Source organism: Charadrius vociferus, unplaced genomic scaffold (genome assembly GCF_000708025.1).
Source record: "Charadrius vociferus isolate BGI_N301 unplaced genomic scaffold, ASM70802v2 scaffold311, whole genome shotgun sequence".
Classification (NCBI taxonomy): domain Eukaryota; kingdom Metazoa; phylum Chordata; class Aves; order Charadriiformes; family Charadriidae; genus Charadrius; species Charadrius vociferus.
In genome coordinates this window covers 433,470-459,718 of record NW_009646965.1, presented here as the reverse complement: position 1 = coordinate 459,718, position 26,249 = coordinate 433,470, and the positions used below count along the sequence as shown (strand labels likewise).

The following is a 26,249-nucleotide window of genomic DNA, read 5'->3' as shown; positions in this document are numbered from 1 at the left end:
CTCCTCCTTGTTGACAAGTTCTCATCACTTTCACTCATCACCAGGACTCTGCTAGATCCTCCTTGACTAGCTTCATGCATCACTTCAATCTGAATAAAAAGACACATAAGAAGTGAAAATATTTAATTGCTGGTGCTTTTATTTGGAGAACTTTAACTCTTTCAAAGAATAAACCCCAGATTCTATCTAGTCTAGTAAGTGAGCGGACAAGTTAAAATAATGGAATTCTAAATGTGTATGTCGTAAATCAAGAATACCTCTTCTCTCTTTTTTTTCTACTTCTTTGGTCAGTATTGGCATGGGAGGCATTCTTGACTCCGGGCAAAGTCTTTATCTTCGTCCACCATAGAAGGTGGATTATCTCCTTATGTAGATAATTACAGGCATAACAGTATGTTCCTTAGTTTCTGAAATACTTTTTTTTTTGTTTGAAACCAACCCAAAGACTTCACATTTTCAAAGCTGTTTGTACAGTGCCATATGGACAAGTGTAGGGCATCTGTCTGGTGCCTCTGAGAAGTGTCTTAATACTCCTACTAGTAGAAAGTAAGACACCACATACCCTCAAATACTGAGCACAGGACACGTGTGCAAGGGCTGTCCACAGGTTGAAATGGACTCGGGCTTTGTATGTAATACTTCGATAAATATTAACCTACTTGTCCAGTCTTGCAGAGTTGGATCATTTCAAGTGTGTTCCAGGTAAGTTTTAAGTAGGCTTTTCCTCTTGCCTGCAGCTTTAAAAGTCATGTGCTACTTGGGCTTACTCAAAGGCACTCTTCAAATTCAGTAAATCAACTCAGCTGTTGAGTTTGTAGTTAATCCAAGCCAATATCTAAACTCCAGTACAGTCTTTAGGTTCCTGAGCACTTTCATTTTTAAAGGGCTGATTCTGGGGAAAAAAGCAGTGGCCTGTCTTATGTTCTATATAGCTAAATTATTTAGCTGGTTGGTGATGATGATGAAATCCATTAATAAACTATCCTCACCTGAGCTATTATCAGAACAAAATACAAAAATTTTGTAGCAACAATGGGAGGGAAGAAGAAGGAACATAATTTGCACTGTAGTCTTGGAAAGTAGACTTAAAAATTAATTAATACATGTTTTTATAAAGCTTGTACCATGTTTTTCCATCTACCTGTGTGGGAGGAATGCAACTGATTACCTGTGTTACTGATGAGAATACCTCTCTCCCGTACTACCCAGCTTCTTTTGCTATTCTTTTTGACTGTTACTCGTATTATTTCTCTCAACACAGTCAGGGCCCGCTCTTATTTTTTTCTTTCTCAAGACATACCTTAAATTGCATTTTTCACCATTCTAAGGATATGCTGCTCTACAGAGCTAATAATATGAATCTTAATGCAGGGAAGATGCAAGAAAATGATGACAAAGGGATGTTATTATTTAAAAGGTTGTGAGTGACTGGCACTACATAGGGTTTGATTTTTTGCCTTGTTCTTGTTAAACTTTTAACTAAAGGGGATGTCGGCAAAGTTCCAAAACGTTTATGCACAGACCATTAGGAATACAACTTCAGTGTCCTGTCTCTTTCACAGGTACATTTACATGATCTAAACACAAACATTTTAAATAAGACAAATAAGGCATTACTTGAATTTGACATGAAAAAGAGAAGTCTGGTCTCTGAAAACTGCTATTTCAGCTAGCTTGGGCAAATGAAAAGTTTCAGGATGCAGCTGCATGCCATCTTAGTTATAAGAACTGCAGATGAATGAAGTTTCTGGTTCCTTCTGTTTCCAGTCTTAAAATACTCAAGGAGGGCCAAACAACTGTCTTGATAGCTTGTTATTCCAGTCAGTCTCTACAGCTCAAACAAAAGACACTCTGCTGTAAGGGCAGGGTTATTAAATGCTGTCAGGCTTGGGAATAGGGAGGAAAGGATAAGGATGTCCAGAGTCCTAAACAGAATCTTGCTGCAGAAACAATAATGCAACAAATCTTATCATAGAGCAACAAAAGCAAAATACATTTCCCTGAACCGTACTTGCCCATGCAGCAACAGGTAACAGTGGATTTTTTTGTTGGTGTTTTTTTGGTGTTGTTGGCTGGTTTATTTTTAAGTATTAAATGTCTAGTCTTTCCTCCTTTGTGTAGAAACTACCCTTAGAAAATATTTAAACGAGGGAAAATATATAACTTTGTAAAACCCTGAACATAACACATTTTAACTTCAGAGGAGCTGGAATATGATTCCAGTTTTAGAAACAAAACAGTTCATATGCTGGTAAGAAGGATGGGCACTTTGGATGAACCGATGTATTATTGTTGGACATTGCCTCCACATTTTGCTTTTCATCGTTTGAAAGTGATTTTTAATTTAGTGTAACTTATTCTTCCATGTACATGAGCATAAATCTTTTTTAACAGTCATCTGAGTAACTTTCAAACTGCAAGATGAAATGTAAATAAAAAATGCTTAGCAGAGAATTAACTTGTAAATGTTCAATATTTTAATTCCAAGTATAAATATGGAAACCTATATTGATATTGTTTTGAGTTCTCTCACAATATGGGATGTCCCCAAAACACAGATACTCCTACCTTAATTCCACCTTTAGTCTTCTTAATGTTTTTCTTTTTTGATAACTCTACTTCAGAAATGGACTTTGGAGGACAGGATATTTCTGTGGACCTCCTGTTGGTAGCTGGAGGAGTCAAAAAGAAAGTCACGTTAGAAAATGTGTGCTAAAAGTTGAAATACTACTTCCTAATAAAAGGAATGAGCAAAGTTCCTGTAACATCAGTGGAGAGAACTGAATTGTGGCTGGTGAAGGACCAGCCGGCAGAAGGGATGGGCTATGTTGTTCAGTGCTCCACTGTGTCTCGAATTGGCACTTATGGCTCCACACTGTGACTGCTTTGGTTTAGCTTCCGCCCTGGCAACCATCTTTAGGGTAGCACAGGTAAATGTTGGCCAAGTGTATCAACAGTTGGGTAATTTTCACTTGTGTAGTTTTTCAGCTCAGGTGTTGTTACTTTTATGGGTTCTCAAAGAAGGGAAATTTTGGTTCTGGTAATTGGTTGTTAATGTCAGATTATAAAGGATTGTTCCCTGTAAGGTTTCATGACATGAAGGAGTGTCAAGAGTAATCATATAGGTGTTCAACAAGTCACTGTGACCATGTATGTAATGGCAGTAAATCTGAGGAAACGAGCTCAGAATATGCTCTGTTATGTCAGGTTTGTTGGGCCTTGCAGCCTCTGTAAATCACAGTTGACCATGAGCTGTCTAATGCTACTATAAAAATCATCCTTAGCAACTTAACCATTTATCCTGAGACTGCTGTCCAACGCAAAGGCTTAGAATGATCTGTGAAAAGGGGAGTCACACATTTGGCTTGAGTAGAAAATTATCTCTCTCTTACATTTTGGATCTCTGTTGTAAATTGATAATGAGTTCATAGTGCGCATTTTATAAATACAAGGCAAACAGTGCTCTCCTTTTTCTTAGTTGCTGAATTGATACAGACAACCATGCATGTCATGGTAAAAACAAATATGAATACCAGATGAAATTATGGAAGTATCTGGGTCAGCCAACAAAGAACAAAATTGTTGCAATTCTGAGATTAGGTCCTTTTCAGTTTTACTCTGGGAAAACTTTCTAATTGCACAAGAACTTTTCCAAAAATAAAAGCTGGTGTTTTCAAATGCATACAGTAACACTCTGTTTAAAATGATTTCACCAAGTTTAATATTTTGAGGTGTTGAGACTCTTCGTTGTTACTAATACCTTTTTCTTCTTCTCTGGGAGAAGCTGAGGGATGCAATAAAAAAAGATGCAGACATCTTAGAATGGGGAGGACATTGACTGAGTATTTTTGAGTTATTGAATGGCCCATATTCAGAGACTGCTGTATGTCACTACATTTAAGTAGTTTCTGGAGTCATTTAGAAAGAAACAGCTAAGTACTCTGGAACTGGAAATATTTTCTAAAAGAAGCTCCCCTATAAAATTCAGTACAATTGGCCATTTCAAGGTCATTAATGTACTGTACTGCTGAGGAAACTGAAAGTTACGGTGTTCAACTGCTTACTGAAAGAACAAAGGCACAGGAACAAAGGAAAACTATATAAACAATCTAAGACATGCATGGTTTCAAAGTTGTTTCATCCTGTTGTTTCACAGTACTCCCCTGGATAATGAGTAATGAAGATTTCATTTTGAACTTATTAATATTTTACATTGCTTAATGCTTTTAAAGCAAATATTGTTAAGGGGTATTGTATGCAGAAGTAAACTTTTTATTGAAAGGATATGTACAGTAAAGCAGGGTTTGGGTCTACCACTTGTATTAACTTGGAACACCACTGTGTTTCTCCTATGGAGCTTTAGTACTGCTTACTAGTTTTTTATGAACACATTGCATGAAAAATATGGAATAACTGTTTTATCGCCTAGCCCACAGCAAGCGGTAAGGTGGGCTGTACCATCCCTAAAGCTGCTAGGAAAGGGTATGTGCTCGATGTCGCTCTGCAGTCTCTTCACCACTCCAGGACTGAAATAAATTCAGTGAGGACAACTTGCTGTGCTGCCTGTGGGGAAAGGTTGTGGTTTCATCCATTTCCCCACCCTGGTCCTGCATGGCAGGGAACAGGCACCATCTCTCAGGAGTTCATCTCTCACAGAGGGGCTACAGCACACAATGAGGCACAAACAGAACCACATGCAGCTCCCAGGTGCTCATAGACAACTGGATTAGTCCATCTAGGTAACTGGGCTCAAGTTTGCTCCTGCTAGGGTAAATGTAACTCATTAGCTAGCAAGTGAGAGACTGTCGTCAAGGTTTACACCACAGACCCAGCACTTGCAAGATGTTCAAAGCCCCCCTCAAATAAGTACCATGCTTTACGCTTAGGTCCTGTGTGAATTTCCCAACCACATACTTCCCCATCTGTTTTCTGTGGGAGGGTTTGTGCATTCTCACTAATCACCTACAGCAGAATCAAAGTCCTTTGGCAAGAATAGGCATGGAAACGACTAGTCTGCTAAACTGTTTATTGGGGCTTGCAGCTCATGCTTTCCCACAGGAACGTGAGTTTGAAGATAATTAATGATTTAATAGTGGTTTTGAATGCTGGTGATGACAAAACAGCGTGCTTAGGCAGCTAAAGGAACACCAGAGCATCTAAGGTTTATCACTTAATGACACAATACAGAAAACCTTTTCCATTCTTAGGCAATATACTCTATACCTCTTTGCTCTAGCAAAAATGCTGTCAAGCCCCCTGAAAATCTGCCCATATAAGCACAGAGCAAGGCCCCTATATGTGGAATATTATTGTGCAAGGAGACACGCTACTTGGTTTCCTCAGAATTGCCCAAGCATGCTAGCTAGTAGCCCTACAGCCACAAAATCGAAAGCATCTTTTCTTTTTCTCTGCTTTGTTTATAGAAGAATCTTGAACTATAGAAACCAGTGGTTTCTCAAAACCATTAATGAAAATCACATGCACCATCTTTTCTGAGTCAGCTATCTCTCTGCAGCCTCACCTCTCCTGCACACATCCTCTTGACTCTTGCAGGACATTCTTCTTTTATTCTCTATCCAGATGTTATTAGTTAGTGAGTATTATACATTAGTGACTGTGAGGAATGCTGGAATGGACCCGATGAGCAGCCGTACACATTTAACTGAGATGGAATCAGTTTAACTTTTATTATTTAAAGAACTGAAAAGGCTCCAGCTGTGTTCCCCCATGTGACTTTCATGTTCCAAGTTGGCTTTCTAAGATCCTTCTAGGGTGAGTCATGGATTTTGTATGTACAATGTGCTGTTAGACATGTTATTTGCTTAATGAGCTCACAGAAATTTTAACATCTCTGCTCCTGTATTTCACATTTATGTTGCACTCGAAGAAATCCCTATGCGAACAATTTATAGCATTTAGAAGACAAGAGATGCCAGAAGGAAAGCTACATGTGCAACCCTCATTTTGCCTCTGTCCTGCTAAGGCATCTTGGTCCACCCTCCTCTAAGAATCCTTTCCTCATTCAGCGCATGAAATCAAAAACACTTAATTCATGAGCAGCTATTCAATGTTTTGATGTATCTGTATTTCTCAGTGGGGCCCCAGAGCCTTACTATCCATATGCTATTCCAATCCCTGCTCTGAAAATAATTGTCTTTTTTCTAATAGTCCTTTTTACAATTCAAGTGCTTCATAAATATTAACTGAGCTGTTTTCACAACACTTCTCAGAGGTAACAGGCTGTTATCACATTGAGAGCTCTCAGTCCCACAGATAAAGATCAAAAGAGAATACACTACTGTGGGAGACCAACTTGACATTTTTAGAACTGAATTTTTAGGTTACTGAGTATTGTATGCCACTTCACATGTTCAAGAGCACATGCCCAGCCCAGCAATTCTGATTTCAGTCTTTCACTGTTCTTTCAATCTAGATTTCTTTATGTAGTTGCACAAGTTATTATCCCCCCTTCCAATTGCACTAGGTTGAATCACATTAACTGGGTTTTTAACAGGTTGAAACCTTTACACCTATTGCACCAGGTTCTCTTTCCCACATCAGCAGGAGTAAAAGCAGCAGTAAGTAGCCACAGCTTCAGAGCTGACATCAGAACAGTTGAAACCCATCTGAACTGGGTCTGGTACAGTTCTCCCTTTCCTCCCAATCTCTGGCCACACACTTCTGTCTCCTTTCTTGTCAGCACTGCTGCTCATGGAACTGGATGATGAGGAGCTGAACTAGCCAAAAAAAAAAACCCTAAAAAACCCCCACCCCCCATGGTGACAGTTTTCAGTACTCTCTTTTTTCCCACAAGTTATGTACTGAGGGACAGCAGAGTCACAAACACACTGCTGTGTTGGGCAAAGAGGACAGAAGAAAGGGAAATTGTCACAGCCCTGCATTAAGAAGGGCTTAAGCTGCTGCAAGATCATACTGCAAGGAAACAAGCAGTGCAAGGGTTAAGAAACACATTTTGTCTCTGGGTCCCAAAGATTTTTGCTGACAACAAAGGAAATGAGACTATAGGAGCCAAACTGTAGCAAGTTCATACATAATGAACGTGTATGAACTGAGATTTTTTTTTTCCCCAAGTGCTTATAATACTGCCAAATCTCGACACTTTAGGAAGGGACAAAACTATTTTGTACTGCCATGTTCCAGTTCTCACCACAAAGGTAACTAAGACAATTTTCCTAGCTTTGTCCACTGAAAAGGCCAAACCATTTTTTACTGAAGTTTTCCAAGAAAGCATCAGGCTGAAGAACATAGCCTTTGGGAAAGTTTCATTTCAAAGAGTTTGAGTTTGGGAGAATTACAAGCCAGTGAAAATAGAGAAATGCTAACTACAGTCTCCCCTAATAGCTTATATTATCGTTTGCAGCTTTGTGATTTATCCCACTGTGCCTGACAGCCTATGGGAAATACCAGCCTGCACCGTTTAACTTTGTGGACTTATCCCAATTCACTCCAGCTAAGGAGCTTTGCACAGAAATGCAGTGCACAAACACGTAGTCAAATAATCAAAAATGATGCCCTCAGAAGAGAACTAGAGCAAAGGAATTTCCCCCTCCTTCCTCCTAACACATACAGGGACAAGCTTAGCCATTAGCAGTATTCAAGCAGCTTCCACTGGGAGTAAACAGAGTTCTCCTTAAAATGAGGTGTCATATATACTACTTAAATATTTTCAAGGCACTTATAAAAGGGTCAGCAGAGGGTTTTCTGCCTTTTATGGGTTGATTTGTGAATAATATTTAAGCAGATTCCCACAGCTAAAATGTGCATAAAGTCCAGCTGACATAAAATTTTGAGCATCATGATAATTCCAGTACTAGTTTTTCAATGTTGAACAGGCCTGTCCCTGCAAAATTTACAAGTTCATTTGTGAAACCAAAAATTTCAAGCAAAAATGGGATGAATTTAAAGCTTTGCTTCAGAATTTCCAGACCTACCAAAAAGCATTGGGTGAGGGAGAGTTTACAGTGCAGCTCTGAGCTGCCTTTCTGGATCTTCGCTAAGCTAACACTGTGCCAAGAGTCACCAGAGACCCTAAGGACACAGACATAAGAAACTGTCACAGTCATTTCCCTGATAGAAATCTGCCCTTTCTCTCAGCTCTGGTATCAGCTCTGCCTGTATTCACCTATGTATATGTCCACGTAAAATGAAGATTCTCACAGTTACAATACCGGAGTATTGCATGCCTGAGCCTTCACATCTGTTAAGATTTTTCCATTAGCACCATGAATTTGATTGAATTTTCCCTGTCACTCCTTGTTAGGGAAAGGGAGAGTCAGCAAGTAAAAACGAAACAAAACAAAATCTATTCTGGAACGAATGCAACTTTTTTTCCTTTCACAGACAACCATTGCAGTGCTGCTGTGGTATTGTTACATCTGCTGCCTGGGGACAAAAGCCTTTCTTTCTGGTCTTCTATTTCTGCTTACCACATTTTACTGCCTTTGCCTGCCTTTGTATTGACACAGCCTAGGAACATGGTATTTTCCTGCTGTCATATTCTATTTTGCAAGCTTTTAGAAATATTCACGTATGGGTAACAAATAACAGTGAGTTATACAATATCTGTTTCAAGAAGGTGCTCTTAGCCTCTCTCATTTTTCCAAGATGGTGCTCAATAAATAAATGCTGATCCCCATAAATAAATGCTGATTCTGCATTGAACCTATGAATGTGAAGAAAGGGGACAGAGGAAAGTCCAAAAGAGGGTAACTTCAAGAACAGAATTTCACAGCTTGGAATGGGACTCAGTGTCCCTGTTTCTATTCTGAGCCACATTTCAGACTCAGACTGCCAAACTCCTTGGTGAATCACTCGGTTTATCTGTGCTTCAGTTTTCTTTCTGAAAAAACGAAGAGGTCAAAATATTTACCAGTACTTGCCAAGTGCTTTGGCATTCTGAGGGAAATTCAAATTATAACTCTTTGTAGTGGACAATTGGGTAATACCCAAAGGATGCTATTACACAGTATATGTAAATATACATGGACAGTGCACAGCAGTTAAAGTAACTGGTTTTGAGCCCCAGGATAAACTGTAAATAGTCCGGGACTTCTGTTTCTTTGTACAGAGGTACTCTAGGTCAATCATCTTTGGGCACAAAGAAACCGAATCAGATCCTGTAGTCATCTTACCAATATCTGAAGAGGACTGCGTTGCACTTTGCATCTTCTCAGGGAACAACTGCAGCAACAATTTAAAATAAATTTCATCTACCTATTAATTTGCAACAGGTCATCAGAGGCTAATCTTTGTCACACAGTTATCCTGTATTGTGTTGTATTACACTGAACTGCGATGGAAGGGTCAGAGCAAGGTTGCACCTCGTGATTTCCGGTGAAAGAGCTGATAGTATTGGATTGGCTCTATAGACAAGAATCAAAATTTAAAGCATTGTCATTTACATACTAGTGACTCTTTTTTAAGGTTCTGCCTATACCAAAAGTTTAAGCAAAAAAATTTGCAAATGCTTTAAAATGGCAAGAAAGAAGTTCAAGAAACGCAAACACAGAGACTGCATGCATAAACAGGAATGCAAAACTATCTTTTAGCCTGAAGATGCAGTTTCACAATAGGTGAAAGCCACTCTAGAACTGCACTACCACTAACAGGGACTGACTAGCTCTGACCTACTGACCCCATAACCCCATTTTTCTGCAAATTTCTTTGCTTCAGCACTAGTGGCCACACAGTGAACAATCTGACCAACTTTAAAGTTAGTGCTGCTTTGAGAAGGTGATTGGGCTAGATGATTTTCAGAGAGCTCCCTACATTTTTCTAACTCATGCAATGGAAAACTACTACATTTTTGCAGCTGGTTCATTGAGTTTTCAAGGTAAATCACAACTCATACAGCTAATTGACTGCCAACAACAGTGCAAAAGGGGAACACATTACTGGGGGATGGAGGTAGCAGAGCAGAACCCCTTCAAAGGCATTATGGTCTCAGCTTGCCTCGAGCCAACAGTGAAGCTGAAAGTTGAGGCAGCAACTGTACATTAAGAACACAGCTAGCATGGTTTGGGGGAAAAAAGTACAGATGTCAAATTGGCATGGTAACCGGAAGGAGAAGATGATCTTCCTTGTTGAGAAAGGATGAGTGTTGGGGAGCAGAGGAGAATAGGGCCATTTGTGTGACCTTGCGGTCGTATGCCTAGAAAGCAAAATGGTCAGGCTACTGACCGTCCTAATGTTCCCATTGAGAAAGCAAAGTTTATTGCATGCTCTTCATGCAAATTAGTTTTTTGTCATGGCTTTTTGCTAAAGGTTCCCCCTTTAAAAAGCCCTAAGGTTCCATTTTTTAGTTTCTTATAACCATCTCTGCTGAAAAGGGATGACTTCTTCCTGCCACCAAGTACAGGGTGGTTGGTCTCCAAGATGTACTGTTTCAAATTAGCCTCACCCATCTTCTTTTTTGCAGAACATAGCTATCTTGGTTAAAGGCACATGCTAACCTCAAATGAGGAACTTTCAGTAAATTCCAAACAGAAGCAACATTCAACTTTTATGATTACTTGAGGACAACACTAGAAAGTGAATAAACAGTTATGTAGAGGGGAAAAGCAAAAATTGCACAAATAAGTCAGTGTCACTAATGAACCCTTGACCTTTGCAATTATCTGATTGAAAATTGAGAGATTGTGACCCTTTAAAGCCAAATATTCACATTACAGTATATGCAATGTAAAAGAGCCTCTCATGCTTACTTTGCATACTCGTGGTGACTGGTCTGGTTTGGATTTTCAAGAATTAGCACTATAAGACATACTAAGGAACAGCATAGAAATACACTCTGTAGATTAGACCTAGAAAGAGAAGCCTGAACTTTTTTTTTTAATTCACCCTTGTTTGTTTGTAGTGACAGATACTTCACATTCATTTTTGACAGCTGGGCCTAGAAGGCTGACACTGAACATCAAATGCAAGTTTTCATTCTGATAACAAAAATTAAACATGACTGACTGGGCAAAACATTGGTGCGCATCTGAAAGCAGCTGCTCATGGCCTACCTACTCCTGCTGGTCTGGTAATCTTTGGTGATGCTCGCTTTGGGGAAGATTCAGGATGTGGGGCAACAGGTTGTACTGGCCGGGTCTGTTTGGCTGCCAGCTTCTTCAGACTTACTTGCCTCTTGTCAAACATTTCTTGTACATCTTCTAGTTTTTGTAGAATTCTTTGGGCATTGGCCTATGCAAAGAAAAGGTAGACAACAGATGGTTGCCAGTGCTGGACTGAGCAACTTAAGAAAGTACTTCTGTTACGCACTCAGACTAGAGCTGAATATCATACTGTGCTGCAGTTTAATGCAACCCAGCCTATGCACTCCGCAGAGACCTCAGTTTCACTGAGTAGCACATGGTGACTCATGCAGTCTTTCCAGCACTACTCTGAAGAAAATCACATATGTGTTCCATGACTACTCATCTGAGTAAAACATATTGCCCCAGGTGCTCTGCTCTGTGTCATTTTGGTGTACAGAAAGAGGCATATTTAAGCAGACGCAAATATATAGCACGGTACACTCACTTGTGGCAACTTGGCAATTGGCAATTTTGAAATTCTAAGCAAGTGCATGCACATCTGAGGGGTTTTACCTTTATTTCAGGGGTGAGGATCATGTCAAACTGATTGTAGAACTCCTTCGGGTTAGACAGCTGATGTTCCTTAGCTGTTACCAGGAACTTCTCAATTTCAACGAGTGCAGTTTCAGCTCCCTCTTGTGACTGGCACTTGTCCACAGCTTGGGAAGCTAAGAGGTAGATTCCAGCTTCACACCACTGGCTTGCCTTTAAAGAAAAAATGGGACAAGAAGGACTCCATCATCACTGACAGTCCACGTTGTGAAGTGTTGCTTCTACTCTATCAAATACCGATTTGCCCTAACATGTCACTAAAAGGAATGAAAGTTACTTCATAGCACCCAACAGTTCCTGGCCACAAGTCACCCCACCTAGATAGACAGAGCAACAGCAAGTTCAACTCAGCTCTCGTGGGCTAGGTGGTCCAGTAACACCTAAAATAATAATATTATGAGCAAAGAGGAGAAGTGTTACTGTGGTTGCTGCAAATCGAATCTGTCAGCTGTACTACCTGATTTTGGTCTTCAGTCACACAATTTTCCAAAACCCGAAATGAATATTTGAACCATATCAAAACTCCCCAAAACTCCTTAGGCCTATAAAACTCAGTTAAAAATATTCCAAAGCAGACTTTTACTGTAAATTTTTGGTAATTCCTGTTTCAGATGAGGCTGGAATAGCATGCGGACATTCCCAAAGCGTTTAGCTTGCTATTCTAGCTAGATCAGAGAAAGTGAAAATAACTGAACAAGCAGTAAACTGTTTATTTTTAAGCACTGGAATACATTTGGTTCTCATTTCAAATTTCAGCCCAGCTCAATTTTTTCTTAGTTTCATTTCCTACTTTTCATCATTTAAGACCATAATTATGGGACGCTACTGCTCCAGTTTTTATAGTAACAGTTTCTGAATGAAATAGAGACAAAAGCAATACTACTTTTTCTCTTCACCCAAATTACCTGAGCTTATAAAAACATTCATTTTCAGTAGAACCTTACGAGGGCAGTCATCTGAGAAGGTTCACTCACCTTATCTAACTGCTTATGCAGCTCAAGAGACTTTCCCAAAATATCATACTTTTTCTTGGTCTCATTTGTAAAGTCATCACAAATACGCCTGAGTTCAACACACTTTGGTCTAATGGAGTCAACTGCATAATGGTTGTTTTGGATGAGCTGTTCTCCATGGAGAGCTAGAGACTGGGCCTTCTCCAAAGGTTCCTGGGAATTTAATGAGAAAAAATCCAAAGTTACATCTTAAAATGACACACATAATAAAGACAATCCATTTCTGTAATCCCTGCTGTATCCTGCAAGTAAAGGTTTGGGATATTAATCTAGCTGGTTTGTTTTAGTTTATATTTACATTGAAGACCAACTTCGTTGTCAGTAAGTATATTGAAACACAAAAGGTTCCATCTAAACATCAGGAAACACTTTTTTTACTGTGAGGGTGACCAAGCACTGGAACAGGTTGCCCAGACAGGTTGTGGAGTCTCCACCCTTCAAGATATTAAAAAACCATCTGGACAACCTGCCCTCCTGGGCAACCTGCTGTAGGTGGCTCTGCTTGAGCAGGGGTGTTGAACAAGATGACCTCCAGAGGTCCCTTCCATTTTTAGTCAATCTGTGATAACTGTGATTGTGTGAGTGTATGCCTTCTTCTTTCTCACATACAGGGGACATTGATTATATGTTTTTTTCCCTGCAAAGTTCTCAATAATATAGGGGTTTTTTTCACTCACTAATTGCCAGGTTTACAATGCTTTAGTTTATTTTTTATTCCAAGATATATTTTGCAAAACTCTTCAGATCCTACTGACTGAATAGCATTCATAAGCTTAGTGTCCTGGTTTGAGTGACACAGGACTAATCTCTTCTACTGCCTGGGAAAACTGCACTTACAGAAGACTCTAGTGTCTGAATTTGTGAAAATATTTTCTTTGTAGCCAGCTATGGTGCGTGGGTTTCAAGGTCTCACTGTTTTCAAGTTAGCCAGGTGCAGGGATGAGGAGAAGCGAGACCCGGGCACTTGACCCAAGCTGGCCCACAGGATTATTTCGTACCATGAACATCACATTCAATATAAATTAGTAAGTTTGCTGAGAAGTTCTCTCCCTTCCATGATGGCTGCGATCCAGAGAACTTCTTGCCCTGGTGCTGGACCCCTGAGGCCTTCCCTTCCTCCCAAAGCCATAGCGCTCACAGTGTCTGACATTTACTGTCTACTGCTGGGAGTGTGATCCTTCTATATTTTATATTGGTGTCAGGATCCGTATTGGTTCTTTAGTATTATTAATGCTAATTATTTAGTAGTCTTCTGTTAAATCTGTTTATATTTCAACCCTCAGGTTTCCTCTTTTTTCCCTCCGATTCCCCTTCCCAGCTGGGGAGGGGTCATCAGGTGAGAGAATAATTGTCTAAACAACAATAAATTGTTGTGGGTTCCTCAAACCATAACACTTAGTCATGACAGGATGAAGTTAGAGGTGGCTAAGGGGAATAAAGCACACATCAATGTATTATGTGATGTGGACAATGGAAGGAAAATGTGCGTTACTATAACTTTTATTCCTTCAGGCTTCTGCAGGAGAGCTATGCAAAGATCACAATATTTCTAAATCTTAATCCTGTTCTTAAAAAAGATGATCATCAGCTTTTCCATTTGTTCACGTGCATCCTCCTCTGATTCAACTTACTCGTTTGTTCAATGCTTTCTAAAAATACTAAATGTGATGTTTATCACAGCTGACCAGCTGATGGAATTACAAGGTCCAAATGGCTAGAAAAGAAAGGTGTTTATTGGAAGGTATGGGTGTTCCTCAAACTGCTATGAGTCTGAATAGAATGGCCTTAAAAGTTAAATGGGCAAGGTAACCTGTTAAGTATTCTGAGCTTTTCAGATTCCAACTGACCTGGATTCAAGCAATCCAAGTAATGAACTTGAACTACTGTGTCTGAACGACCCTGACTTCTGGAAACTAGGATCTGAGTTTTACAATTTAAAATAATGACTCATGAGAAGAGAGTAAGCATGATGTAAGGACAGTGACAGAGAAGTGTGTAGAAGATCATGTCTCTAGCAGCTAGAACACTACATTGAGCACAAACCTGTCCTTTCTCTTCCAGTTGTTTCTGTTCTCTTAGGAGGTGCTCCACTCGAGTCACACTGTCTCCAATGTCAGTGAAACCTGCTTGTCCTTCCATGAGACTATCCAATGCCAGTTTTACCTAAAAACAACAACAAAAACATAACACCCCCCCCAAGACAAACAAACAAAAAAAACCCAATAAAAAAACCCACCCCAAACCCCATCGCAAGATACTCATAAAACTATAATAAACCTATGGCTTCTAAACATTCACCTACATCTTTAAAAGAGGATGCATCTCAAGTTTAGTCTTTCAGCTTGTTCCAAAATGGAAAAGCCACGGAATAAAGCAACAAGCTATTCTTCAAAGAGTTGCCCCGCTTCTCACTGTTTATTTTGGTGCATGCAGTTTTGAAGATTTGTAACTCCAGAGTCTATATTACTCCAGAATCTGTATTACTTCAGCCTTTGGGCTGACAGTTGGGCTTTCTGAATTGTATTCCATTGACTCTGGTGGGAATGGCAACTTACCATCACAGAAGAAGTGATATTTGGTAAAATCACACATAAATGCATAATGATTTATCCAGAAGTTGGTGTTTCACAACAGCCTAACAGGCTGGCACTTTCCTCACTGTGACATATGCAAATGTTGTAAGATATCTGATAGCTGTCAAGAATTCAATTTTTTTTAATATCCCTTTCCTATTTCATAATGAAGGGCTTCTCTCCCAACCTCCTTTTTGGATTGTCAGTATGCTCTATGTATGAGTAAAATCTGACCTTATTTACCAGAGAAGGCTAGACAGAATGAACAAATACCTCTCTAAAATCATGTTCAAAGTGTCGAAGTTGCAGGCATTGTTCTAGTTTTAGGTGATGTTTGGTCCAAAATTGATCAAAAGCCTTTTCTGTTTCATCCAACTGAGCCAACAACCTGTTAAGACATTACAAAAAGAACTTACTTATTTCCTATAGTTCATTTCTTTCAAGTTACACCAATTGATGGCAGAAAGCAGAGTAGGGAGATAGCAGGGAGCCAGGTAGGTATGAAGGCTCTCTGTCAACTTTCCCTTAAGCAAAAGAGGATGAAATTTGCAGTGGGACAGGCAGGAGTATGACTGATGAGTGACAACTACATGGATCCATTGTGGCAGGCAGTTGCAGTCCTGCCTCCTGACCTGCAGCAGGAACACATAGCTGTTCCATGCGCTGGCAGCCAAAGGCAGCTGTGTATCCCTAGCTTCCACCCAGTTCTTCACAGATAGTTCACCCCAGGCTAATGCAGATTGACTACGATGCAATTATTATCTTAAGGAATGTTTAAAGCATAACTCTAGAACTTGTTCATTTTCTTCACCCATCAGAAATAGACAAGGATGGAATCATTTTTCCCAGTCCATTACAAACAATAGATTAGAAGCTCATAATGCCTCCCATGGACATTGTTTCACTTTGTGTAAATGATGAAACATTCATTTGCAAAGACATTAGAACTAAGGTGTCATACACCTTGAGCAAAATGTCTGACACCAGACTAGTGAGTCATCCTCACAGTCTCTCAATGATCTATTAATTGTATTACAACATAGAACAGTTTAAACAGAAAAAAAAAAAAACCAAACCACTAAAAGAAAGTCTTCCCTGAATAACCTATATTTCAATAGATGAGCACTCTTTGGGCAGGCAGGGGACCAGGGTTGATCTCCTACAAGTCCAGCAAGTGCTGGAATCAAGTTATTGGGGCAAACACCAATAGCTCCCTCCTATTCCTCTCAAAAAAAAAAAAAAAAAAAAAAGTTCTGTTTTCAATCTATGCCTGAAAAACATGTTTTTAATCAAAGCTAGTTGTGGAATTCAAGATGAATTTGCAAATTCCTTTGGGATGACTGTTTAAAGGATTTTAAAGTATTCAGTGAAAAATATCAGCTCAGCTTTACTTTTGGCAGCTTTGTTTCCAGTGAATGCAGGCACGCTGAAACACTAGCATGACATTTCTCTTTCCACTGCATCACATGGCACAGCAGAAACTTCTACACGGTGACTAAAAGCTTTATGGTAATAACTAGCATTGTAGGAAGGAATAGGGGTTTCTCCCTCTCTCTCTCTCTTTGCAGCTGTGAAGGGGTATGTTTCAGAGGATCACCTTCATTTGTTTCTCCCCCAGTGTTTCCACAGACAAGCACAAGCACGTACCCTCTCACCTCACACAGATTCAGATGCCACTACCTAACCAGGCACAAAAGCTTGGAGGATGCATATTTTATGGGGAAAGTAAGTCCCACATTAAATCTTCAGCCAGGTAGTTAGTGGTCCAAACAAAAATTACCAAATTTGGGACTTGTTTGAATTTGCCTTAACAGTTTAATCAAGTAACTTCCTCAAAGCTATTCCCTTCTCTGAGTTACCTGTCCAATAAATCCTGAAGAGCTGAACCAGTGGGAATTTATAACCTGCGAATTTAAATAATTTAAATTACACTTGCATTTCTTAGGAATAAATTAGCAATTTGCACAAGGTAATCCAGCTTCACTGACCTTTCTACTGTTGCCACATTTTCCAGTTCATCTGGACTGAGTTTGCTGTTGGCGCTTCGGGTGACTGGCTCCCTAATGCATGTCAGTAGGGTGGCCCCCTGCTTCACAGCTAGTTTCAGCTCATCCTGAGGGAAAAAAAACAAGCCAAACAAATCGTATGTACTTATTCTAATAACGCTCACATCTCTTAGGTGGACAACATAGTAATGCCAAAGGAGGATCCTTTCATAGGTATTAAATACTCGGAACAAAATATAAATGCTTACCAAAGATGATATGTCTTTCTAGAAATGCAGAGACTACATCTGTTCACTTTGAATACAGATATATTTCTGAGAAAAGGAATAGTATATAACTCCTGAGAAAATTGCATTTCTGACCAGGCAATTTCCAGAATAAGGTATTCTACCACAAATTCAGTGTGTGCCGCAGATCATTCAGTGAGCTGAGAGACTGTGCTGAGAAGTTGCACTTCTTAACGGAATTTCCTTAAACAACACTGTGACATGCTGCGCCACAGTACGTCCGCTATCAAGGAGCCATCCACAGAAGAAGGTGTTTTCCCAGCATGAAAGATGAGCAATGAAAAGGACAAGGAGGCTCAAACATTAAAATGTCAGCTGAGGAGTCCCCACATCACTGCACACTGCTTGCATAAAACTTGTTCTTGCGCTAATATAGCTTAAGTAGTAATTTTCTCTTGTGTTTAACCTAAAGTGCTTGTTGACAGCAATAATGTTTTCTTCTGAGCCTTAATCTGCAAAGCTAAACTTGCCCCAACTTTTTTTTTTAAAAACAAAACGACAGTAATCATCTAGTTAGATCACTCTGTATATTCCTGGATTATCCTCAGAGATGTTCTCTACATCTGCTCCAGTGTGAGTTCATCCTTTCTGATGAACTCTTCATCAGGAGCCCAGGACATTCCAGATGTGATCCCAACATACACTTTCATACAGAAGTGACCTTTCCCTGTTCTATCATTCCTGAGGCTGTAAAAGGTCCTTTTTCACAGTTGAATCAAATCGACCTCCTGAACCCAGGTTTCTCTCCTCTTCAGTAGTTTCCAGACAGTGGACTCCCAAGTGATGGCAGAAAATTTTGTTAAATCAAAAATCATATATTATGCTGATGGAACTGTCACAAGACAACATTCACCTTCAGCTTGCTATGGTGGTCAGTGTGTGCGGAGAGGAGCTCCTCTGTGCACTGCACATCGTTGGGAAGTTCAGTCTCTGCTAGGTCTGTTCCAAAGGTCTGTAGCATCTGTGCTGTTGTTTTAACTGTCATTGCAAAGTTTTCAATAGCCTGGAAAAGCAAGAGCATTAAGTCATGACTAGTTATTTACCCTTAGCCCTTTAATAATGCTTCAGGTACACCATGCTGCAGGTATTACATGACTGTAAAGCTGGCCATGTTGCCCTTTTTTGAGTGGATATGATAAAAGTTACAAATTAAATGCTGTGTCACAAATGATCTTTTCACAGGCCTACAAGTATTATCATCTCCATGAATCAGCTGGGGAACTCCCAAAGCTTAACAGACATAATGAAACCACAGAGGACATCAGCTTCAAAGCCAGGGCTGGAACTTCAGATCCTCTGCCCATGCTTGCTGGCAAGTTCTGCTGTGTTTAAAATTTTAATTAAGGCTTTATTTAAGTTGAGTAGACTCTGAAAGTATACAGGGCAAAGCCTTTTTACATTTATATTTATACAGCCATTGTTCACTCAGCAGCAACCTGTTTTCCCCCTGACTTCTGAAAATGTGCATCTCCATCCTGCCTATCTGTACTAGATGCGTTCCAGTCACTCCCTCCCATCTGTTCATATCGGTACACAAATACATGAATGTCTTACTGCAAATACAGTTAAATTGCATAAATTCATTGGAGCATTGCTGTTTCTTTATCACTTGTGTGCACCAACGTGAAACTAGTAAGAAATCTGTGGTTTTACTGAAGAAAGGGGAAGTGAGGAAGGTGTAAAAAGAATGTTGCCTTTTCAAAGTAGATTATATTGTTTGGACTTGTGAGATGTGATTAAAACCCTTGTATCTAGTAGCAAGTAACTGTGTGGGATGTTTTTTCATGATCATGCCCCAATTTCTTTAGGGACTGTATTGTCCTCTATAGCTCTTTATTTACACTTTCTTTTTCTCTAAACCACCCAATGGTTTGAGTCAGTCTAGCACAGCACTAGGGATGCTCTTACACCCAAACACTACATAGTTGTTGCAAGCTGCATACCCTTCTCCAGTTAAAATTATGCTCTGTGCTCAGTGAAAAGCGAACTGGAAGTAGATCATCATCCAAAATGTGCAGAGAGAAATTACCTTCCACATAGGTGATCTGAAACAAGCCCCAGATGAGGCAATGCTAGCAGGGTTCATAGCCTTCTTCCCTTTTTTCCCCTAAATTCACGCCTACTTTCAACATTAGCAGTACAGACCCACATATGCCCTGGCTTAGCGCTTAGCAGCTGTAGCCTGCTGTTCTCAGCACTGAAACTAGTGGATTAAAGTTGGCTGAAATGTTACACTTCTGACTGCAACACAGATAGAGCCATTCACAACCAAAGGCCATTTAGTAAAAGCCAAAAATGTACCGTGGGCAAGAAAGCTCATAGGCTCCTAGACATTCAAGATAAGAAAGCAGAAACAAAGAACAATGCAGTGAGGTTGCTGTGTCACTACCAGTTAGCAACAGCTTAAAGCTGTTTCAGAAAAAAAAAGCACTGGCAGGACAATATACGGGAACACTAGGAGAAGCAGAAAAGGGGATGAAGACACTAGCTCAGCAAGACTGAAAGTCAGGCTGTTTCAAGGTGCCATGGAGGCTGACACTTCTCTGATGACAACCCCTTATCCAGCAAATTCCTTGGCTGACTGCACCATGCACCATGAGCTTATCCGTGTTTCACCTAATAGCATGCTTCCCCCACCCTCTCCTCTGTGTGTGAGCAATAAATCGTTTCATAAAACTAAGTTACATCTGTGGGTTTTTTTTTCAAGTCTCTGTGCTTGGTAAAAGTTTTTGAAACAAAATTAACCAAAAGATCTGGGGATTACAGAGCCACACTCACCTCAAATCTTGGCTCACTTTTATTCGCGTATTTTACCAAACTATATATTCATGCTTTCTGTAAACTCCTGTCATTAATAAACAATATGGCCTTTCTTGTGCCTCTTTTTACTTCGTTTCCTCATTTTTTCAAGCCTTAGCTGTTTGAAAGCTCATATAGATGATGCCTTCAGACTCCCCCTCCTGCAAGGACACTTTCACATTTTTGATAATTTTAACATATAAGCCTGTTCAGCTATCTTGATTCTAACCTCACTGTAGTCAACACAGCTATAAATGTAGCAAAACAGCATCAGAGGAAATTCAGATTCTGTGTTTGGATATTTAGAAGCCTGAAATATTTGGTGGTTCTCAAGAAGAGCAAAATTTTATTTTATATGGACAGTAAAGCACAGAAAACCAGAGCAGGAAAGTGACAAAAGTGATTTGATTTAACAAAGCTACCCCAGGAAAGTTCTTTTTCCAAGTGTCAAACCTAGCCTGCAGGTCAACAACAACAAACTCAAACCCAAGACTGCTCAGAATACTACAAAACACTGGGGCTACTTAGATGTCAGCTTGTGCAGAAAATCTTGTTGCCAGAGATCGGTATTCACAACAGAGACAGGAGTCCTGGAGATAGTTGACTTTATTCGAATAAAGGGAGAGTCCACTGGGGCATACCCCTGTGGGATCTCTTAAAATCAGCAGAGGACGCAGCCTCCTTTTATCTTAATTCCCCATCCACATAAGACGCTCTTCCTTTCCCTATGGGCTGAGGTACTTGGAAGATACAGACTTTCCCAGTCTGCCTACTACACATTTTCCTCCAACATGTACATTTCCTCACATCATAGATATCATATGTCACATGTATCATTAACTCTAACTTTATGCCACCCAGAGGTGGAGAGGGTAATATTCAAATGTTTATTAAGCACACACACTAAACTAAAAAGGTGAAAAGTTCAATTTTCGCGGGTTTTTCAGTTATCTAACTTCTGCAGTTCCAGCTACCTCCTTCATGTGTGAAGACACTCCTATGCCTATCTTATCAAGCTCTAACATACCACTCTTGCAAGTAGACCCACAAATACAGATACAAATGTTGCATAAAGTCTGCAGGAAATTAGTTCATTTTCCAGGATCAGGGCCCAGCTTTGCCCATTTTTGCTTAGAAAGGATGAGACAATATTTTGGCTGCTGCTGTGCCAGAGTTTGGGGTCTGTTTTTTGTAAATGCTCATCTTTTCTAGGCATCATAATAAATTGTTTACATTATGTTGAAGCATCCACTGAGATGCATTAACCAACCCGAAAAGGGAATAAACAAACCTATAACAAGTTTCCTTAAAGGCAACAGAATAAAAAGTCTTTCTGCCTTCCTACAATTATTAACTGTTCTTTGGTTACTCAAAATAAGACCCCACTGGAGTGCATGTTTACATAGCACAGAAATGAAAACAAAGGAAAATAAAATCTAGTGTCTTGAGTATTTTTCTTCTCTTAAAAGCATGGACATACTTAATCACTAAAGTGAGAATCTTGACCTTTGATTCAGTAAAGTGTTAACCATATGTTCAACTTCAACCATGAGCTGAAGGCCTATGAATCTCATCAATTATTCAAAAGCTAAGAATGTGCCAAAGGGCTTTGCTGAGTAAAAATACTATGACACTGTTAGGCCCTAGTCCAGGTCAACAGATGACTACTTCTGTTACAAGCCTTTGGGGAATTTGCCTTTCTCTATTTGAGTCCTGGATTTCCTCTTTCCATGAATTCCTAGCACAATCTGTAGGCTGAAATGTAGCTGAAGACTTAGTACTTAAAGGTTGCTGTACATTCCTCATCTGGACAATTCTGGGTGTAGACATGTGCAAGAACAACACCAACACTCACAGTTCGGTGATGTATCCACTGACTGTGGCCGTACTCCAGGGTTCCTCCCAGTTCCCGGGTCAGCTGACTTTTGTCAATATAGCCATGCAGATCAGAGACAGAATTTAACATGATGATCTGAAATGAATCCAAGCACAACGGACTGAGAGAAATAACAAGCTCTTTCAATCATTGTTCCAAGGATATGGGTTTGCCTTAAACATGTATGACCAAACTACAGTTCCACAGGCAATGAGTTCTTTTTATATATTTGTTCATGCAATGGCCACAGTTTATTTCCTCTAGATTTTGCCTTCTCAACATGTACATGGCCATTCTTGAACTGACTATAATTTGACATCATCTTGCTCTTTGCTAGGCTGAGGATGAAGTTATTTTGCATATGCATTGAGAGCAAAAGTATGGTACTTATAATGTTTACACAAACTTCCATACAATAATTTCTGTATTTTCTAGATAACTGTTATTTACAGAGAAATCAAGGAGCAGGCAGGTTAAACAGCTTCCTCAAAACCAACCACTTGATCCAGCGAAGTGCTGAAATGAGACCACTGAGAATAAGATTTTCCTTTCAGTTGCATCATTTTTATGGCACTGTTTGTCCACTGGGTTCACTGGCATTGTTCCATTTTAAACCATGATGGAAGAGAAAGGAGAGAGAAACTTTTTCTTACTTTAAAGAGTCTCTTTACCACTAGACCTGCTTAATGAAAGCAAAAGATTTGCATTCAGCTCCAGGTAAGGAGTATTACCCTTCGGCTACCAATGTAAATCTGGCAAGACAAGCTGGTACGCAAATAACATACATGTATTTAATTATGCCTTGTTGTTGTAACAGCTAGAAAATACACCACGATTTCAGCAACAGAAAAACAAGATGTTGAGCACAAATGACTAGAAATTTTAAGTCTTAGACTTTAATATATTTCAAGTGCATTACTTCACTCTACTGTTTAAAGAAAGGATAACTGGCTATGCCTGTTAGCATCTCCAAGGGAGCGTGGTAAGTACACTTGCAAGCACTGTCGACGATGAGAGATAAGCCCAGATGTATGGAGGCAAGAGGATGTATATTCTAGGCTGATAGTGCTCTAAGAAAAGCCTTGAGAACAAACCTGAACAGCTTGTTAGCTGATCTTTGTTACAGAATTGGCCTAGAATAATTCAGGTTGGCAGGAACCTCAGGTCTCTAGTCCAACTTCTTTCTGAAAGCTGGGTCAGCTGTAAGATCAAACCAGGTTGCTCAGGGCTATATCCACCAGGGTCTTAAAAGCCTCCATGGACTGAGACTGTACAACCTCTTCAGGCAGTCTGGTTCACTGCCTGAATATCTCTGTGGTGAAAAAGTTTTTCCTTATATCAAGTCAGAACTGCCCTTGTTTCACTTTATGTCAGTTATCTCTTGTCCTACAGAGCATGTACAACATGGCTGCGTGCTCTCAGTAACCTGCTTGGAGGGACTGTAAAGCTGCTGTTATGTCATACTAACCCTTCCAAGCCTTCCCTTCTCCAGGCTAGACAAGCCCAGTTCCCTCAGCATGCCTTTACAGAACACATGCTCCAAGCCCTGACCTTCTTGATGGCTCTCTGTTGAGCTCACTCCAGGTAAATATTTTTCTTGTACTGGGGAAACTGAAAATGGACAGGGTATTCTCAATGAGAGCCAAGCAAAGGGGGATAGTCACTTGTCCCAATCTGCTGGCTATGCTCCTGTCAATACTGTTGCTGTTAATGCAGGATGCTGATAGCTTCCTTTGCTGCCATCAGTGTGCACTCACTGACGGCATACGTACAGCTTGCTGTCTACCAAGTTCCCAGGTTCTTTTCAGCAGAGTTGCTCCCCAGTCAGGCTGCAGCCTGCATTGCTGTCAACAATACAACACTGTTGTGCTGTTGGGAGGCAAGAACACAAGTTCTTCCTTCTTGAGGAAGGAAGTCCTTCCCAGTCGCAGGACTTCGCATTTGTCCCTTTTGTATTTCATAATATGCTGGTCAGCGCATTTCTTGAGTTTATGTTCCAGTGGCCCTGTCTTTGAGTGTACCAGCTGCTCCTCCCAATCTAGGGTCATCTTCAAACTTGACGACAGCGCACCCTGTTGCCTCTCCCAGGTCATTGATGAAGTTGTTAAACAGGGCAGGTCCCAGCAAATACCACTACACCTCTCCACTTGATACCCACCTCCAGGTAGAGTGTGACCCATTAACCATTACCCTCTGAGCCCAATTATGCAGCTAGTTTTTAAATCCATCTAGTTGTCCACCCATCCAGACTTTAACATCCTAGCTTGGATACAAGAATATTGTGCGAAACGCATGTGGTCCCATGGACCTGTAGGGGTTGAATATTCTCAAGAAATCTTCAACTCAATTCTTTTTCACTTCCAGCAGTTCATCTTCTCCTTGAATCCTGTTGCTAAACACAGAGGCCAAGAGACCTTGTTGGTGAAGAAACTGAGGCAAAGAAAGCACAGAGTACCTCAGCCAAAGCTAAAGGGAAAGTTATTCCCTGAATGTGTTACCAAACGCTGTTTTGTTATGATCAAAGCCAGAAAATTAAAAAACTAGGTCATCCTGGAGTAGCCTCAGAATGGAACGTGAAGTCTATATATTTCTTCTGAATTGCAAATCACCTTTGAGAAAGTAAGCCTTATCCACTTTGTAGCTCTTCCTCTTCAGAGAGGTCGCTGACAAGTTGGACATTTTTGATACTCCAAACTTCACTGAAACTACAGAGCAACACTGTCATGCCCATTTTTTTAGGAAGATGTTTTTTTTTAACCTGATACACTCAGCATGAGCCACAAAGCAAACCTATTAATATTGCCAGCTACGGTGCTACCCAACAGGGCATGAGTCTTCATCCTGCAGGCATCTCTTCAGGAGAAATCACAGGAGCAATCCAACATCCATTTAAGAAACCAACCTTATAGAACATTAGCATCTCCCATACTTCTTGCCAGACTGAAGACAGTCACATTCAGTAAGCTGGAGAACACACGAGAGTAGCAGTTTAGAAGAGGAGGGCTGCATGAGCAGCTCAGCATGGAACACAGAGCTGTGGTGATGTTCCTTCATGACGGGTTAGGTCATCTGAAAGAAGTCACAGTCTACAAAGGTCAAAGAAGTGTCTGCTGTGGACAGATTATTCAGCCTTTTGTGTATGCTGTGAAGATGCTTGAACTCCTAGATTTTCTCTCAGATGAACCCTGGGGTAGCTCCAATATTTCTGTATCTTGCTCATGGGTAATGATATTTAATCAAACAACTATCCCAATAGAAATTTACCTCAGGAGGTTTTATTAACCACATTTGTATGTCAATAAGTCATATAAATCCTGCATTTCCTTATTGTATCTTGTTTATTATTTCAGCCTCTATTTCCTGTTCCTGTTTGATCTTCTGGCTTCTACTCAAGCCAGTGTTGATTTAACCCAGCAAATCTATTTTACTGAACATATTTGCAGTCTGATAACTCAGATAAACTGTTTAACAAACATTTCTGTAACAAATACACAGCATATTCCCGAAGCTCCTTTTGAATGCTCATGTCCTGGCCCTGACTCACTTATAATTGCGATAGGAAATGCAACCCATCCATAGCCCAGTTACATTAATGTTGTCATAGTGCCAAACACACAACTTGAAGAAACAACCTGCAAAGAATTTAAAGGATTATGTTGGTATTAAAGATAGGTACTGATTTCTAATTCATTGAGTAAGGATATCTCCCATAGGACAAGAACTCTCTGGCCCTGTTCTTATGCCTGGCATGTAGGATGCTGTTTTCAACAGGGACAAATAGATGCTGCTCTCCTCAACCTGTCTGTTCTGAAACTGGGCTACACATGCCCATGCCCAGACTGATCTCTCTAGAATGCTAGGGCTGCAAACACAGTTGAAATGCCTCTCCAGAGAGCATGGCAGACCCCAGGAACTTAGAAGACCTTTAGCACAACCCTAAGCAACTTACAATAGCATCAAGCATATGTGGACAGCCCGTATATAAATCTGACAGGCTGTTTGCAGATATCTGGGCAGGAGGCAGGCAGATCTAGCAGGAAGCAT

The 26,249-nt window shown here is 40.2% G+C and overlaps 1 protein-coding gene across 1 annotated transcript in view; it reads right to left on the bottom strand.

The window, feature by feature from the left end:
- MCF2L2 (MCF.2 cell line derived transforming sequence-like 2) overlaps positions 1-26,249 on the bottom strand; it is a 153,090-nt gene that overhangs the window by 89,187 nt on the left and 37,654 nt on the right. Inside the window, exons 6-15 of the mRNA XM_009895295.1 lie at positions 22,185-22,301; positions 18,384-18,533; positions 17,226-17,350; positions 15,511-15,625; positions 14,708-14,827; positions 12,626-12,817; positions 11,613-11,804; positions 11,028-11,205; positions 2,569-2,672; positions 1-89 (exon numbers count right to left, since the gene is read on the bottom strand). Coding sequence (XP_009893597.1) covers positions 1-89; positions 2,569-2,672; positions 11,028-11,205; positions 11,613-11,804; positions 12,626-12,817; positions 14,708-14,827; positions 15,511-15,625; positions 17,226-17,350; positions 18,384-18,533; positions 22,185-22,301 — 1,382 coding nt within the window. The remainder of the gene's footprint in view (positions 90-2,568; positions 2,673-11,027; positions 11,206-11,612; positions 11,805-12,625; positions 12,818-14,707; positions 14,828-15,510; positions 15,626-17,225; positions 17,351-18,383; positions 18,534-22,184; positions 22,302-26,249) is intronic.